General features: G+C 38.7%; 1 protein-coding gene across 1 annotated transcript in view; it reads right to left on the reverse strand.

The window, feature by feature from the left end:
* FAF1 (Fas associated factor 1) overlaps positions 1–18,623 on the reverse strand; it is a 170,766-nt gene that overhangs the window by 143,457 nt on the left and 8,686 nt on the right. The window contains exon 2 of the mRNA XM_074152657.1: positions 9,963–10,031. Within this exon, the coding sequence (XP_074008758.1) occupies positions 9,963–10,031 (69 nt within the window). The remainder of the gene's footprint in view (positions 1–9,962; positions 10,032–18,623) is intronic.

Below are 18,623 nucleotides of genomic sequence, written 5' to 3' on the forward strand. Positions count from 1 at the left end.
TGCTGGTACTGCACCAACCCAGGGCTTCCAGGACCAGCTAAAGAGAGTTTATTTAAATAAAACTAGAACACAGCTGTTAAGATATTCAACAGTATTATAAGTAAATCCATTTTTACAACACTTGGCTTTGAAAGCCTGATGGGTCTAGATGACTCCTGGCTTCTGTGGTAAGATCTTTCATAATTAAGGTTCACTTGCAAAATAGTCACACCATTGGCACAGATGCTGGTTCTTATAAAATAATTTACTTCATTTTTCTCCTACTCATACATTCCCAGCGTGACTCCATGACAGACTAATCACTCATCAAACACACTTTTTTACGATGTATGCAAGTTGCAGTTCAACTAGTCACAGAGTAACACACTACAAACTACTTACATGTACCTCATCACCAGCCACTTCACTATGAATATAGCCTAGAAATTTCCTCTTAATTTTGAATGTCTCAGGACAAGTCAATGCTAAGCAATCTTCACAGAAATTGCCAATACAGAAGTACCAGCCTCTCAAAATATATATTTGTAAAACCTAAGGCAGGTGGGTAATGCCTGCATATAGGTACAACAATACTATCAGACACCACTGTGATCTTGGGTCTCATTTTTTGGTTATTCTCAGAACACAAAACTCTCTATTACAAGAAAAGAGAGTCTTTTTTCCATGAACAGAAATCCAAGTTTATTAGCCCCACTGCTTGTTTGATCACTATGCAAGAAAACCTGAAGTTAAGGAGCTTATTTTTTAAGTAACTAAATTCCATCTGTTATTTGGAAAGGAGAGATACAGCTTACTATACTTTACAATGTTGACAGCAAAGTTTAGCAAAAAATCTCCTCTGCTCTTTTTCTGGACAGACATTAAAATTTCACATGCATCATCACAGCAACATGGTTACAAAATACAGCTATAAAATACATAATCACAATCCCTTTGTTATCCTCCAGTGACTACGGCAGGCTTTTTCTATTAGAAAAATTAAAATCAATAGTTATGAAACAAAAGAAACTATTTTAGATTAACATAATCCCCATTTTAGTGTCTAGAAAACTATCTACTATATTGCAAGTTAACCATTACATTTGCTAAAATTGTGAAGGGGTGAAAGATATGGATTTCTTCACAGATACTTAAGAATTATTCCAGTTTAAGAGGAACAAAAGGGTGTTCATCTAGAAGATACTTTGCCCAAACTATAGCAGTTTTACCTTGTGGGAAAGATATGTACCCCCATTACACTTTCCTTCAATCAGCAACGTGAGAATTATTCCCTTCTGCTGAATCAACGAAACTGCAAGGCATGCATGAAACAGCTCTAAAGAAAACACATGTTTAAAGCCATGATTCTTAACTGCCTTAATGAAATAAAATAAACCCTGCCTCCTTGAGAGCTATCAGTTTTTGCATCCGGGTCCCAAGCGACTGCCTGCAATTTGAGGGACAAACTAATTCATGTATTTAACCCCAATTCATGGTTCCCATAAAGTTGTAAACTGCACATCCCTTGGCCTCAAGCCATTTAAACATGGCAGACCAAAACGAGCCCTAAATACAGTTAGTCCTCAACTAAACAAATAATTTTATAATGTTAAAATTTTATCAGTGCCTTGAAAATAGGAGACAAGAAGGACACTACACAGCACCAGTTTTCCACAATGAAAGCTCAAGTCTTCCCAAGCACTGAGGCTTTCAAGACCTCTTCCATGAAATAAGCGCAATGTCTCAGCAGAGGAGCAATTTAAAGACATTTAAACTGTTTTTACCAAATTTCCAAACAATCTTTCCCAGACAAGGCTTTGCCCTGAGTAAGGAGACACAGTAATTTTCCTCAGGAGTGGGGGAAGAAGAGTTTGTATTTCTTACACATTCAGGACCAAAAAAGAAGACGACAGAAACTGAAGAAACCAAACATCCCTCTGGGTCTAGTACACAACTTAACTATTATTTGTTGGGGTAAAGTACATTTTGAGAGGAGTATTTTTGTACCTGAATAGTCCCAGGCAAGATCCATGGGAATCAACTAAAGTTTTGGGATAGCAGATTACAGATGAGGAAAACAATTCATTTCAGTTTTCAGATTTTTCTCTACAGAAAAGCCAGAAGCTGGCCCCTTCCCAGCCTCTTTCTTTACAGGGGGAACACTGTGAAACTTGAGATTCTTGGATATTTACACAATATCAGCAGCTACAGCATTGACTGCAGCTTTCATGGGTTTCCTTATAAAAATCACAAGATATGGCAACGTTAACATGATCCAAGCAGTGTTTCTCAACCTCTTTTAAAGGAGCAAAGTGTCATCCACACAAGCAAACAAATCCAAAGACTACCTAAGTTTTCTGGAAAAAAAAAAAAAAAATCCAAGGGCCCAACTTATGTAATAAAATAATAGTTTTATTCAAAACAATCAAAAGATTAGAACACACAAGTTAGACATTTGCTACTTTTATTTTCCCTTTAGTATGTTTGTTTCCTTGCCTGCACGTCTCAGAGTGTGTATATGACATTTTTATTGGGTTTGGCTCCATTTTATTTGGAACTGTAGGTGCTCTATTGACCACCTTCTGATGTCTAAAAGCCCACTTGCAGGCAACAGAGCAAGACTGATGCAGAGACACAACAGGATCAATTGAAATCCATGCTCTCGTCCAAGTCATGTGAAATGACTGTCATAATGGCAATGTATCGAACACTTTCCTACATCACCTGAGGTATCAACTATCGCCGTTATTAAAAGCCTCAGAAGAAAGCAGTTGGGATTTGGTAGGACCATGAGGACTAGGCTACCTTGCTGCTAGCAGAGATAGTCTTCCTTCCTTGAAGCACATTAGTGAGGTGACAAAGCAGCACTCTTAATTCTTCATTCTGCAAATTAAGATTCTTAATTTCCTTCCCACGTATCAGTGGTAATGTCTGGGTTTGGGGGTTGGCTTTTTTTAAATAGACGAACGTGCATACAGCTGTTGGGAAAGCCATGCCACGCTTACCATCTGTGCCTATAGATCTGCATATTTCATATGGTCTTCAATGTAGAAAATACACAAACAGGAAACATCTGTTTTACCCAAGATGAAGGCATTCAAAAGTAAATAAAACAATTAATTTAATAGCCATAGGTTTTTTAAGAATTAGTCGTCTTTGCTGCCACCCAGCTCCATAAAATACACAACATGCATCCAAGCTTACTCAAAGACACAGAAATGTCACTTTGGGAGCTGCAAAAAAGCTGGAAATACAAAGAATGAAGAATCAAATTATTTTTGCAGGCAGGGATCCCTAATTTAACAGAAAGTACACTAAAAGACTTCCAAAAGAGACTTCTGTAGTCCCTTGTAAAACTGAAGTTCACATACGATTTAATTGTGTCCCATTAGAAGAGATTAATGCTGCAGTTGGACGCACAAGAAACCTGCAACTCCTGTATTTCCTGGAGAACAGGCCCCATGCCCACAGGACATTTGCACCGACAGGATGCCCATCCACCACCACCACTCGTCATTACCGAACTTGGAGCTTCCTTCTTCCTTAGCTCTGCTGGCAGCAGGATTCTGAATGCTCTCCAGGCTATTCAGGGCAGTAACAGCAAACATAACCTGAGCTGACAATAACACGTTCAATGGGACACCAAGATCCAGAAGAGGACACCTATCTAAAATAAAACTTTAAAAGCTCCTTAAAAAAATGGGGACACAAACCTCTGCTTCCCACAGGCAGATCTGACTGTTCATTTGACCAAAGGGAGAACTTTATTAATACACAGATAAATCCGTGCTACTAACAGTGAAAATCCCTCAGATCGACTCCTAATGAGAGGAGAACACCATGAACTTCTCACTAGGCTCCCAGTGACTGCTGTCAAATGTGTGCCCTATTCAGTACGCAACTTCGAAGAAAAGCAAACAGCAGGTCGGCAATACAAGATAAAAGGGGCCAAGGTGACAAACACGATCACCATAATGTGTAGCCCTGGCTCTCCAGCCACTAAAATACAGCCTGCTTGGAATGAAACAGGAGAGCCGCTAAACATATGACAATACTGTCCCACATTTACCGACAAGAAATGGCCCTGTGCCAAACCTGGACTAATCACCTAGTTTCTGGAGGCAGACTAATTCAAATCGATCAAAAAACACATACAAAAAGATACTACATCAAAGCTTTTCCAGGGCAAATCATTAAGAAAAAGAGACAAAAGACAGCATTAGCGTATTAGTTTTTACTAACTTGTACTAAGATTTACTACACATTATAACAAAAGACCAACTCAATGGTTACAAAGCAATAAAAGATACAAATAAGGGATTATTGATAACTGTCAAGAGCCAATGGACCATTTTCTGTCTAGGAATCCCATCTAAACTGGCACCTCCAACAGAAACAAAAAGGAAAAATTGTAAAGCCCTGGCTCATTTTTCTCAGTTCAATTTTTTTGTTTGGTGGTGTTTGGTTTTGTTTTTACTTTTTTCTTTCTAAAAGATAACATTACATAGAAGTAAATACAAACCTATAACCAAAATGGGTATGCTTATACTATTTTAAAAATCCTGACAAATAATCACTATTTTTAAAGAGGTTTTAAACAGCAAGATGCAAAAAACCCTCATTATAGAATCACTTAGGTTGGAAAAGACCTTTAAGATCATCAAGTCCAACCGTAAATCTAAAACTGCCAAGTCCACCACTAAACCATGCCCCTCAGCAGCACATCAACACGTCTTTTAAACACTTCCAGGGATGGTGACTCAACCACTTCCCTGAGCAGCCAGATCCAATGTTTAACAACCCGTACTGTGAAGATTTTTTTCCTAATATCCAATCTAAACCTCCCCTGGCACAACTTGAACCCATCTCCTCTTGTCCTATCGCCTGTGACTTGGGAGAAGAGACCGACCCCCACCTCTGTACACCCTCCTTTCAGGGAGTTGTAGAGAGCGAGAAGGTCTCCCCTCAGCCTCCTTTTCTCCAGGCTGAACAACCCCAGCTCCTTCAGCCTTCAGCAGAAGACTTATTCTCCAGACCCCTCACCAGTTTTGTTGCCCTTCTCTGGATGCAGCACCTCAAATGTCTTTCCTGTGGTGAGGGGCCCAAAACTGAACACAGTATTTGAGGTGCAGCCTCACCAGTGCCGAGTACAGGGGACAATCACTGCACTGTACACAGCAACAGCAGAAATGGTCATACTGGAAAAAGTAGAAAATTAGGCATGTTGAATCTTGCTTTTCATTCAAAAATCCTGTTCTGATTACAAGTACAGAGTATGAAGTCATGCTATATATGAAGGATTTTGAATTTTTTCATTAAATCTGCGAAAGGTACAGGAGACCAAGTTTTACACACAGATACAAGGATTTGATATCAGGAAAGCAAAGAGCTATTACCTATGTAATAATCTCATATATAGGAAGGTCCATACGGCATAAGGGTCAAGAAGTACACTAAGATCATTTCCTTTAAATTTGTACCATCATCAGAAACATTTCAAAAGACACAGAGTTGTGGTTTTTCATATTTTTGCTTTATTGTCTTTACAGAAAGTTTAAGATACATTTATGCTGTCATTCTTACCTTCAAACGCCAAAACAGAAGGTCATAATTGGGCGAGCTATGAAACCATCAGATTTTACATCAGGCAAATTCCTAACTTTTGCTTCCTCAGATGTTAAAAATGACTGTAAATTAGTAGATCTAAAGAAGTGACGCTCAGGAAAGAATATATCAGCAATCCTGGCAGGCTTAAGAGAGTTGCTGGATCCATTTATTGCAGAACAGTTTCATAAAGATGAAGGCCTAAAGAGATCATTATATTATCTACGTTGATCTTCTGTATCTCACAGAACATCTGCAACATTTCATTGCTCAGCCTATAATAAGCTTAGTAATTAGGCTACAGTGTTCTAATACAGAAAAAAAACCTAAGCTGCTATACATGCAGCAGACCACCACAAAGGCCAAGTCATATGCAACAGTGGGGAACTAATTATTGGCAAGATTAGACTTCATGATCCCACCAAACAATTTATATGCTGTTATTGCATATGAATTCCTCTGCAGCACTCTCGTGATCAATTTAATTTTAAGCACTTGAACAAAGCCTAGCAACCAAATGTTTATGAAAGACAGTTTCCGATATCACTTCAAACAGCTACAAACAAGACTTGAACACTGTAAAACATATACAACTCTGAGACATTTAAATCTGATTTATTTAGTTCCAAGTCAAAGATAAATTAATGGCAGTTTTAAAGTATGCCATATAGAGGAACAGACGTGAAGACTTCTCATTGGGGGTGGGTAATCTTTAAAAGTTCAAAAATAGGAAGCTGATGTTTCAGTTCCAGACTGAAAAAAAAAAATTCAGATGAATTTCTTAATAAAAACCATAAGTGTCTATGAGAGAAACTAAACCAAGAAAGGAAATCCTTATGCTTCGCTCAGAGTTGGCTTGCTTTGAAGGTAAGACCAAATGTCCAAAAGATACCAAACGCAGTAACACTCACTGAAGTAACAGGACAGACACTGGCGATATTTTAACCCTTGACACTAAAATCTACTAGCAAGACAAGAAAAAAAAAAAGTACAGAGAAAATAAACTGCAGGAATATTGCATCAGTACAAACAAAGAAATCCTCAAAAAAAAATCTTACACAAAAACATAGTACTTGTGGCACAACATTAGAAACTCTTTTGTGAACCATATAATAACCTCTGCTCTCCCAGTGCATTCTGCTGCGCTTCTCTGTCAGCCTGTCAGTGAGGGCTTCACTGTTTCTGTTTTGGGATCCTTCTGCTTTCCCACTCACCAGGACTACTTGCTCTTGGGGGCTTTGGCTGAAGTCCCAGAGAAACAACAACGCCCTTGAGCTGAGTCTCAGAGAGTTCAAGAAGCAAGAGGTGCTCAAGGGAATCTTCATCCTGGGTCCCTCTATGGACCTGATAGGGCACTTTTTTTTCTCCAAACAGGAAAATGGAATTGAGATACAGACAGCTAAAATGAAGAGCAAGAAAGCAGTCTGTTCTGAGACAAGAACTTCCTTAACTTATGTTTTTGGTTTTTCTCCAATTCTGCAGAAGCGTCCCTGAACTTAGGTTGATCACATCCTAACGGGACCTGCTTGACTTTCTACTTCATATTGCCCTGGCTGTCCCACAGAAGCTTTCCTGAGCAAAAAAGAAGCTCTGATTTTACTTCCAAAATCATCAAACTAAAGGAATACACATTTTAAAAAAACAAAATCTGTTAAAAAAAAACAAACTGAACACCTGTTTGACTACACTTTACTACACAGGTCACGTTTATCAAAACTTGAACTTGAAATAAGCCTCTGAATAAGACACACAAAACTAAGTGAAATTAGAGAAGACAGCAATGATGTTCTTCCCATTTATCCAGCAGGTTGGTGGATGGCAGAGAAACCCTTACCAAAATCATCACTACTTCACTACTGCCGTCATGATTTGTGAACCAAATCCTACAAATTTTGTTTTCCTTACAAATCCAAAAAAATGTTTTGTTCTGTGTTGAATGAAACTGCCCTGGTTTGAGGACTGGAGCCAAGCAAAAGGATTTTTTAAATTATTTTTTATTTTTCATCTCAGCTAAAAAACCCCAAGACCTTTTCATTCAATCTAAACAAAGCCCTCTCTCCTGCCCAGTTTCTTGGCACTGAATCTGTACTTGACTATTGAATCAAAGGTATTAAAAAAAAAAAAAAAAAGAGAAAAGAAAGAAAAAACAAACCCAAAACAAACAATCCTCCCCAACACATCAACCATACACTTTTAATTTTAAAATAAAAAGGCTACATTTCTCATAAGTCATAAGCCTTTTTTCATGTACTGTTTTGACTTTGAATGCTAAAATCCGATGCCTGATTCTCTCTCAAGCTAGCAGTTCCTTTTCTTCTTACATTCACATTTCTTTTGTCTTCTCTGCTCTTTCTTCACTCTTCTGATCCTAATTCCCTGTTAGATTAGCATGATTTGGTTTTCGTTCCCTTTTTTACAAGAAGGCTGCCTTTAATAAAAAGAAACCAGTGTCCTACTAATGACAGACTCTTAGGGCACCTTCTTCACTTTTACTCCCCCCAATTAATTTTTATTCTGCCTCAACTTATCATTTCCTTTTCAGAGACACTCCTCTCATCCATCTTCTGTTCAGTTTGAAGAACTATGTACTTTCCTGAAGTACCTCTTACATCCCTAATTTTCTTTCCTTTCTTACTTTCCACATGCCTTTTTTAAGCTTGCATTTTTGGCTCATTATTTCTATTCCCACTATATTCTAGTTGCAGATCATTTACTCATCACTAATAAAATTAACTATTTAAAACTATTCTCCTAGCCATTGCTATAGCTTTAAATACTTCACTCTCCCTTTTTGCTCGTTCTGGAGTCTCAAAAGGAAAAAAAAACTAAACATCAAAACAAACCCCCTTAGTTGTTCTTATCCTTTTTCATCACAGTTTTTTCATTCAACCCCACCTGTGAGCATTTAAAGTACATACTTTAAAATTTAATGCATTTATTTAATTTAATGCATTGTCTTGAGGACTTTACAACCTAAACAGAATGCACAAGGATATTCCTTGCCTTCCCATTAGCACTTTCATTTTCAAAACAGCTCGTGCTCAATCATAAGAAATTACTACGACAAAAGATGTTTTTAACTCTACCACTCTGTCAACATACGTTTGGGGTTTTCTGTTTGAAGACACTGGTGATACGCACTCCCTTCTGCTCGTTGGTGGCTCATCCTTGCTTATGCCATGACATGTTGCAAAATAAAGACTCCATATACTTTGGCCAACATTCGTTTTAAACATTTAGTTTCAGGTGTTTGGCATACATAGCGTTTGTTTACAACAGGTTACAATATTAGATGTCATTTTAATCATCAGGCCTTAAAAGAAACATAATATTCATTCTATCAACCTCAGTTTAACACCCCACCCTAATCTCTGGGATGCTTAATTTGTAATTATTAAAACACAGAGGACACTCTAAACAATATGCTGGGAACACAACGTGGCAGACAGTTGAAACTGTAGCCATAGCCAGTTTTGGAAAATCTAATTTATTTTTTTAAATAATTTTCTGATAATTTGGACTGGTCCAAAGATCACGCATTTGAAAAGAAAAAAAAAAAAAAAAAACACAACAGAATAAAGGAGGAAATAAAAGGTATTAAAGTTTAAAAGAAGATCAGTTGCTTTTTAATTAAGTTTTTTCTATTTTACATTTTTAAACCTTAAGAAAATGGATTAATGGTGTCTTTATTTGTCCTGATAATCCTATTCAGAGTCTTAAAATACCTAAGACTTTTTGCTTGTTTTATTGGTTTCCTCCTGTTTGTCTGCACATTCAACCTTGTTACAAACTAGATGATAGATCTTTTTAGGACAAGTTTGTTTGTTGGTTTTTTTTGTTTGTGTTTAACTGTGGATAACACCAAATCTAAATAAGGCACAGCCTTAATCTCTGGCTCAATTCTGCATTCCAACTAACAATAAAAGAGCAACCATCTTATTTGTAAACTAAAAGCATATTAAAGACTGAATAAGTTGTTTTACCTTCCATTTCTTCCACTGGCACCTAAATCCTCAAAAACCTTGTGTCTATACACAAGATGTCTTCTAAAAATGCTACCCTCAATAATAGCACTTAAAAAATTATGCATGTAATTAACCAAAAAGGAAATTAAACACAGTATGAAACATTGATTTAAAGAAACAAATCGAAAAGGTACTCAAAAGACAATGAGAGTATATACCAGGGTATACACAACCCAATATCATGTTAACTTGGCAACAAGGCTTTAAGAGACCAGAAATAGTCTGCACACAACTTGCTTGCCCCAGCCACAAAAGACACACACAAATTTGAAACAAAGATAATAACTGTTCAGCAAAATGGCACATCGCTGTTACATGATTTGATCTATGAAGTCATTTTCTTGGAATACTTACCACTAAATCCCAGTTATTTTGTTCAAGCAATGTTATAGCTTCATCAATATTTTCAATACCAGTACATGCCTAAAGAGAAAAAGAAGCAGTAAACAGAATTAAAAGCATTGATCAGAGTATTAATACTTATAATTTAATTAATTTCCGCAGAATGACAGGAAAGGTATAGGTCTTCCATTTCTGCTAGGAGAGGGTGATCGAGAAATCAGATTTCAAGTCTTAAACACCAAACATTTGGATATAATTCCCCATCCCATGAGAGGACTCTTGTGTAACCTTGAGCAAGTCACCTAGGGAAGCAAGACAAAGTAGTTACTTGTAAAATTAGGACAACAGTACTGTCTCATAAAGGTGTTTTGAGAATTCCACGTTCAAAATTATGAAACACTCACACTACCTTAAAAGGGCTCACAAACATACTTAATATTTATGTTTCAGACAGCTAAATACTTTGTCTACAGCCAGAAAAACATATATAAACCCTACTGCCTCCACCATCATCTTATAACCCTACTCACTCTGGGTGTTACACAGTGCAGTGTAAAAGGAAAAGAAGGTGGCAAGTATGAATTTTTGACCGTCAAAGTGTCAACTTACCACTGCATGTATAGATGAGCAACCCTTGCTAAACTGCTTAAAACGAAGACTATATAATGAAATATTTACAATGCTTTCCTTTCAGATAAAATGCTTGCATGTTGTTCTGACCCTATACTCTGGCTTTACCTAGCTCAAGACATCTAATACAATAGCATTTTTAAAGTAGTGATAATATCCTACAAAATGGTATTGTAACCTGAGCTTAATTCCAAATACAAGAGAGCACCTCTAGTCAGCAAAAACCTTGATCCACCATCCTGCTTGCTTTTTTTGATACCTCTTCAAATATTCAACTTAAGCAGGCAGAGCATTGCTATTCCTCCTGCCACATACTTGCTACCATTCACATTGACAGATATCAAATATATTTTACCAGAGGGGAAACATGGAAACAGTTAAGTTGCTTTCTGGAATTTATCTTCCATCCTAATCAAAGCTACGCTCTGTATTCAAGCACGCAAGATGAGTTCAGACTTTTACAAGACCTGAAATACGATCATGTTCCTTCTGCTCCATCACACAGTTATATAAAAAGTTTATATAAAGCTACATTAAAAAAATCCAAACTTTTAACAGTAATAATACAGAGTTTGATAGCAGCAGCAAACAGATCAGTTTTCCTGATTCCAAATATATATAGTCCTGATTTTAATGTACATGATAAGAGAAAAAGGGGGCTCAGCACAGAAAGAGACACTTTTTTTCTCCCAGGACATCAAAAACTATCAGGGCATACATTTTCCATGATCTAACTTTTCTCCAAATTTACAACAACAAATGCAAGAAATAAGAAGTAGAAAAGAAACCACAGGGGTGTTCAAGGCCAATTCTCTCTTCCCAAATTCAATGCTGAAGAATTCCACACTTATGAAGTGTTACACGCAGTATGGCTACACAAGATGGATCAGTCTGGAGGACCACGAGGATCACAAGATGACATTAGGCAGCAGTTTCTATTGATTCACAATGCTCTCGTGGCCAGATCGATTCTCTCTGGAACAAGACAAAATTTCTTCCATTGCTCACAGCACGCTATGTTAATATTGAATTTCACCCACTTTGCATCTGGAGTACTGAAAAATTTTTTTAAAAAAATACAGCTTTACTCTTCAGAAGCGTCATTTTGCCTTTTCTTCCATTACTTCTGAAGTTAAAAATGAGACAACACTTCAACACATTCCCTAGCAAATAGGAAGGTTATACACTTATGCCAGGTAAGCCTGAGGAGTGCAGGGCTTGAGCTTGATACTACCATAAACCTGCCACTGAAACTGATGCTGACAGCTCTGCTGCAAACTAGCCTTACTTTGAGAAAAAGTTTTGTAGAAGTGACAGTCTGAGATTCTGTTTACAGTTAAGTGAAATACGCTTAAAAATCTGGTCATTACAGAAATAAAAAGTTACTATTTCTCATTTATCAGCCCTGCAAACTCTGCACGACCGTTCTAAGACCTAGGTTGTGTTCCCACCTACAATTAGAACCTGACCGACAACATCGGGGTGTTGTTTTCAACCCTGGGCTGTGCAGATGAAGTTGAGGAGAGGGCACCTAGAATTCAGAGCTCAAATACTGCTTTTAGTTGACCTGTCTTCCATATCACCCCTGCAGCTCAGCTGAATTGCAACTGTCCATATGCACACTCTTAGCCCATATTAACTGCAAATCAGTTCAGCTTGGTTTGGCATACTTTTGAGATAAACTAAACAAAATTAGCTTACCCTTCTACCAGCACACACAGTAAAAGGAGTTACCTCATCATAGCAGAGGCAGAGTAATTAAGCAACTAATTCACTTGTATGTCTACAACCTTCCTAAATCATCTTGTTGGGGATAGACAATCTAAAATAGAACTCCACTCTTGCTGTCTTCGCAATTGGTAACAGGAATGGACACTAACTAAAAATTAAAAACATCAGAATTCTTAATACCCAAGAAAAGCAGTTTTCTTGAAAACTCATGGACCATTTTTACAATCACTTTCAACATTTGATTTTGGGGAGTTGTAAAATTCAGATCTCACTTTCCAGATGGGCTGTTTTTGCTAGTTGTCAATAAAACAGAAAACAAACATTTTTGAATGACAGCAATGAACAGATGAGTGCTACTGATCAATGTAACCACAAAACAGACATTCTAAGATCTTCCTCAATACCCTGTTAACGTCACAGTTGCAGCAAACTAAGATTTTTCAGAATAATATTCCTACATTCAGACACTACACACCACATACAAATCCCTGCCTCGAGTCACGATGCATCAGTAAGACAAAAAAAAAAAAAAAAAAAAAAAATCAAAGTTTGCTTCCTTTTAACTGTGTCATAACATGCAAAATAAAGTCAAGAAAAGCATCCCCTTTGCATGTCTTTCATTTTCCCTAAGAAATTAAGCACACGAGACAGGTAGTGCTTCACTGGCAAGTGTGATGTGACACTAAGGACTCCTGGAGCAGCAGATTAGTCCCAGAATAACCTGGCCTGCTCCTGCCTTCATTTTCTGTAGGGAAACACACACAGGAAACCAGCAGGTTCTGTGAGCAACAAAATTAAGCAAGTCTGGTTCCTTGTGGGTTTGTCTCTCATCCCTAATTACAAGAGCTGATTCAAGGTTTTCCTATGGCTGGAATGTTTATAAGGACTTCTTTTGATGGACTTCTTTCCATATTACTTGGCTGTATGTTCATGAAATTTGAAATAATTTAATTGATATGAGTCCAGGGAACACCTGGGCACGATAAGGCTATATGCCTTACTTATGTAGGAAGGCAGACTGAAAGTCACAATGTTTACTTACGGGCAAAAAAAATCTTTACGTATTGTAAATTTTTATGCCATTCATTCTACCCAAGCAAGAAACAAACAAACAAAAACAGTTGAATAGGAAAAAAAAAAGTCGTTAAATTTGCACAGAAACAGAAGGGGAAAAAAACCTTCAAAATACCCAAAATATAGCAAAGTAGATGAACTCCAAAGACACAAAAACACATCTTCATTACTAAGCAAGTAAAGCGATACTAGTTGAGGAGAAAGTTTTTTCTTGATTCACAGATTTTATGCAGCTTTATTTTCATGAGAGACTTACTTACTAAAAGGCACTAAATATTTTAGAAGAAAATTCCTACCAGAATGCTACTAACTCTTGATTCAATCAACAACCAGCACATCCTCCAAGTCATCGAACTGAAAGAAACAAACCACCACAGTAAAGGCAAAACCCTCAAGGCTCACTGATTTGTAAACCTTCACACCTCAAAAAGAAACCAAAGAATGTTTTTTGAAGGACAAAGGGGAAGAAAAGGTAGAACAAGTTTCTTCTCCTCCTCTCTGTATTTCCTCTGTATCTAGGATAGCATTTTTGCCCTTCACAGCAGCTCCAGAGACTGTGCAGTTTCTTCTGTGGTTTTTTTCAGACCACACAAGACAAAAATGAATGTGAAGATTAGAAAACTTTGGAACTGAATGCACAGAATCAGATTCTGAAGATAAAACTGTTGACTGTTAAAACAACTTTCTTAGCATCCTGCTTTTCCAGACCAGGTAAGTGTTTCCACCAGGCAGATTTATATTTGCATGTAGTGAAATTTCAGAGTGTTTCTCCAAATTTTTTTCAGGTAGCTTCACAGATTAACCATCACCTTAGTGATGGAGAGCTTACCCTTGGAAAGATTCACAGCTAACCCATTAGGGGTCCTATTTAACTGGCACAGTAACCTTAATCACTGTTACATAAAAGCAGCAAAGTAGCCACAGAGGAAACAATTCGGTAGAAGAAAAGTCGGAGGCCAGACAGACACCAAGGCATCCCAGGCAAAACTAGGAGGCGCTTCCAGAAAGCTATAATGCAGGATGACAGACTAGCTTTTCTAAATCCCTTGCAGGGTGGTCTGACACCGGCAGCCGTAACAGCTGGATCTGGGTTTTGGGACCCTCTGTGACCCCCCCACCTCAACAGTGCAGGCTTTTGCCCACCTCCACATCACGGGAAAGCAGCTGACTTCCCCATCTGGAGGCAGCTGCTGTGGAAAACCCTCCTCCGGCACCTGCTGCAGAGATCCAGGCAGTTGTTACGCAGGGAAGCTGGAAGGGACAACTGCTGCTCCCAACACAGAGAGCCGGGCTGTTCCTCCTGCAAAAGCCGGGAAAGCAACAAACAGCTGGTGCTGACTCACAGACAGAAGTCGGGCTACTGTGGCCCCCACGGGGAGCGGGGAGCAGTTGTTGCACAGGAGCTGGGAGCAAATGGTATTTGGCAGCAGGGCGGGAGTTCTTTCACCTGCGGCACCATTCCCCTTCTCACCGCGGCAAAACGCGGCAGTCAAAAGTATCCAGAAGACCACATTCACCCCAGCAGCCAGTAGCTGGATATGGAGGACTGAGAAGTCTGCCTCTCTCAACATTTTTGTTGAGCAATTCTGTATTTCCTTTGACTACCAGCAGTAGCTGTATTTTCTCCCAACAGGGACCACCTCTAAACTAACCCAAACTAGGCTTTAGCCTAGAACCTTTTGCACAACAGGTTCAGGCCCATCAGAATCAGGCAGACAGATGGCTGTGCATTACACTGTGCACCACTCTCTCCTGTAAAAGTCAGCTGGAAAAAAAAACAAAACTATAAAAAAGAATCTCGCTTTGTTCCTAACTAATCTCCACACGCGCTCTGCAGTTAGCATCCTCAGCTGCAGCCTCCCGCCGTAATTCAGAGCAGATGCAAACACAGGTACCACGCTCAGTCCACAAAACATAAAAGGATAAAACCAGATCCATAGCTCCAAGTACCCAGAACAGCAGCAAACTCAGACAACTGATCTCCAGGCAAGAGCCACACCAGTTGTCAACTACAGGCTTTTTCCTCTCTTGCTAATATCACATCCATCTGTCTCAGAATAAGACTAAGCTTCTGTGATTCCATCTGATGCCTAGTCCTCAGACATTGAAACAGCTGATACAGACTCTCCTGTGCTGGATGAAAAAGAGCTTTCTGCCATCAGCATTTTGTTGCAACTGTAGCTCAGTCCCCCTTTTTAATATTTGTACACAACTACAATGCCCAAAGAAACAACTACGTTAAGGCACCACAAGACTCAAGAGGTGAGATCACCCAGGAAAAAAAGTTTTCACCCTTTGGGATTTCCTACAAAAGCCCAAGAAGCCAGCGTTAATACATCTCCATCCACCACGACTGCAAGGAAATGCTTACTTTTAAAAGTACCCAATAAATTTTTATCACTAGATAAAGCAATGCAACTAGAGGTAACTCTATTTCATAAAGATATATGAGGTTTTAAAGATAAATCAAAAACGCTGGCAAAGAACAAATAATGTTAAAATCAATTCACCATCCCTTTTGTGACTTACTCTTCAAAAGATAAGAGAGACTAGGAGCATGGAAAATGCTTTTCAAGTACAGGCCACTAACCTGCTCAGAAGGGTGGCTGAATTCTCCAGCACAGCAACTTAAAAATAAAAAAAAAATTAAAAAAAAAAAAGACTCAGAGCTGTTCTTAACAGCATTTGAGATATAGCAAAGGATATTGCTTATCTCTTTGCACACTTCGCCACCAATAAAACCAAATTCAGCTTGCTGTTTTATCTACCTCTTCAATTGCAACCAAACAGATCCATTCACAGACACACTTCAGCTTCCTGTCAGGTTTTGTGTATCTCCAAAGACGGAGTCTACAGCCTCTCTGGGCACCTTGTTCCAGTGCTTCACCACTTTCACTGGGGGGAAAAAAAATTCCTTATATTTAATTATAATTCCCCTTGCTGTAACCTGTATCCACTGCCTCCCATCCTTCGACTGTGCAACTCCAAGAGAAATTTGATTTGACATGTTCTGTTATTACCCACTGTATAGTTGACCCAGCAACGAGATCTCCTCTTAACCTTCTCTTCCAGGCTCCACAAACCCAGCTCCCTCAACCTCACCTTTCACGGAACATGTTCCAGCCTCCTCCCCACCAAGGCAGCCCTCCACTGGACTTGCTCCATTTGGTCAACGGAGGGACCGATACGGGACACAGTACTGGTCTCAGCAGTACCGAGCTGAGGTGAAGAATGGCCTCCCTCAGCCTCCCGGCACACTAATGCAGTTCCACTATTTTGCTACAACTTCTACTAGAAGAATCCACAATTCCCTTTCTAAGCATTCCTAAGAAAAATCAGGTTTCTGGATGCAGGATTTTTAAACAATCCAATCCTGAGTTTCCTGCTTCTACAGTGAAACTTAGTACCTCGCTTCCTTTTCCCATCCCTTTTGAGGAGAAAGGCTCAGTAATCAAAGATAATAATTAAAAGCCTACAAAGCAGCCAAAGACACCACCACATTGTATCTGCTAGAAGTCTACTCAAACCCAGAAAACTTTAGGACACTAATTCACCTGTGACATATTAGTAAGTGAGAAAATTTTCTTGAAAATCCACACATAACTGTTGCAATGATAACTACTTCAAAGCAACTGAAACAAAACATAATGCTTGTTCCCCAAAACCAGGTAATAACTTCGGTTTAACTAACCAATATGCTCAGCCAAGCAAGTAAAGGCTCTAGTACTGAAATACCAGATTTAGGACGCATATGTAACTCCCCTCTGGGCTATCAAGAGATTCAGCACATTCAGACACTCACAATTCAGACTTTTTGGTACCTTGGTTCTTCTCATCCCAGAGTCCCACCAGCCTCAGGACCACCTCCACGAACTGGAACACCAGCCACATCGGCACCCCTCCGTGGCATCCCCTATTATTCTAATCTTGCAACAATCCTACTGATGCAATGAGACTGTTCTTATTATGAGTCATCCGTGGTTATTAAACTTACTTTTACTTCTTTCTGTTTCAGACAAACATTTAAAAAACACATCCAGGCATATCGACCAAGACACAAACTGAAAGGTCACCTACTGCAAGCATCTAAATGAAGAGATAAGAATGCTTCTCTGTTTTTACATAACTCAGAAGACCATATGGTAAAAATTAAGCAGATTCACCAGCTGTTCACTTAATAAGCAAGCTAACACACTTACCAATACCAGAAATCGAGATATGCCAGCCTAAAGATTTGCCCAATGCATTTCAAATCCCACCCCCAACTATTTGCAAACTTCATCGTTCTACTATTTGAGTACCACCTTCAGCAAAATGTCAGGTAAGGAGCCTTAGTCCCTTTCTACAGGAGGAATAGTAGGGGTAAAACAACAGAGAAAAAAAACATTACTTCTGAAGGTCACAGAAGACATTTCTACCTGTTAGTTACCAAGCAGACAAGAGTGAACTTTGCCCATGCTCTGAGATGACTGCAAGCCTTCTGAACAAAGCCAGCAGGGTACAAAGTCTAAACTGGTAGCATGAAGCTCTAACCACTTCTTAGCAGAACTAGCTAACTTGGCACCACGCTAACCACTTTCAAATGGTTTCCAGCAGACTTTGAACACTCTCAAGACTCTGGAGCAAATTCGGCTTCCAGAATACCATGAAGACACATCCCTAGGAAGCCCATGAGCTGAGCCAAGACATGAACTCTAGTTTCCCAAGCCCCATGCTACCACTCCAGCGTTTAAGCCACATGCACTACATACAAAGAGCAGTGCTCAAACTGAATTAAAAACCAAAACAAAACAAAAGTCAGTACCCATTAATTAGTACTCTGGACTACTAAACCCATTTGTCTTCCCAGAGGACTGAAGACAGCCTTTAGCCAACAACTACAAAAAGCTTTAGTTAGGATTATCCCAAAGTTTCTGTGCTTTTTTAATACTTCAATACAAGTATGTCAATGAAGGCAAAAACCTCAAGATTTCCTGAATCACAGTCTTTTGCTCTTACAGTATCTTACACGTTATCACATAAGTAGAAAAACTGATGGAAAATAGAAAACAACTGCAGGTGTCAGACAAACACTTTTCCTTATTGGATATTTGCAGTCATCTCCTTTCTCCTCATTGCCCCGAGAGCAGTAGAACCCTAAAAACAAATAAAGAATAAGTAAAAGCCACTTTGTAAATAAGCACACAAAGGACAAGTACTAACCCATACAAAAAATATTTTACTCAACGTTCCACAGAC

The sequence above is a fragment of the Numenius arquata genome, chromosome 8 (assembly GCF_964106895.1).
Source record: "Numenius arquata chromosome 8, bNumArq3.hap1.1, whole genome shotgun sequence".
NCBI classification, from domain to species: domain Eukaryota; kingdom Metazoa; phylum Chordata; class Aves; order Charadriiformes; family Scolopacidae; genus Numenius; species Numenius arquata.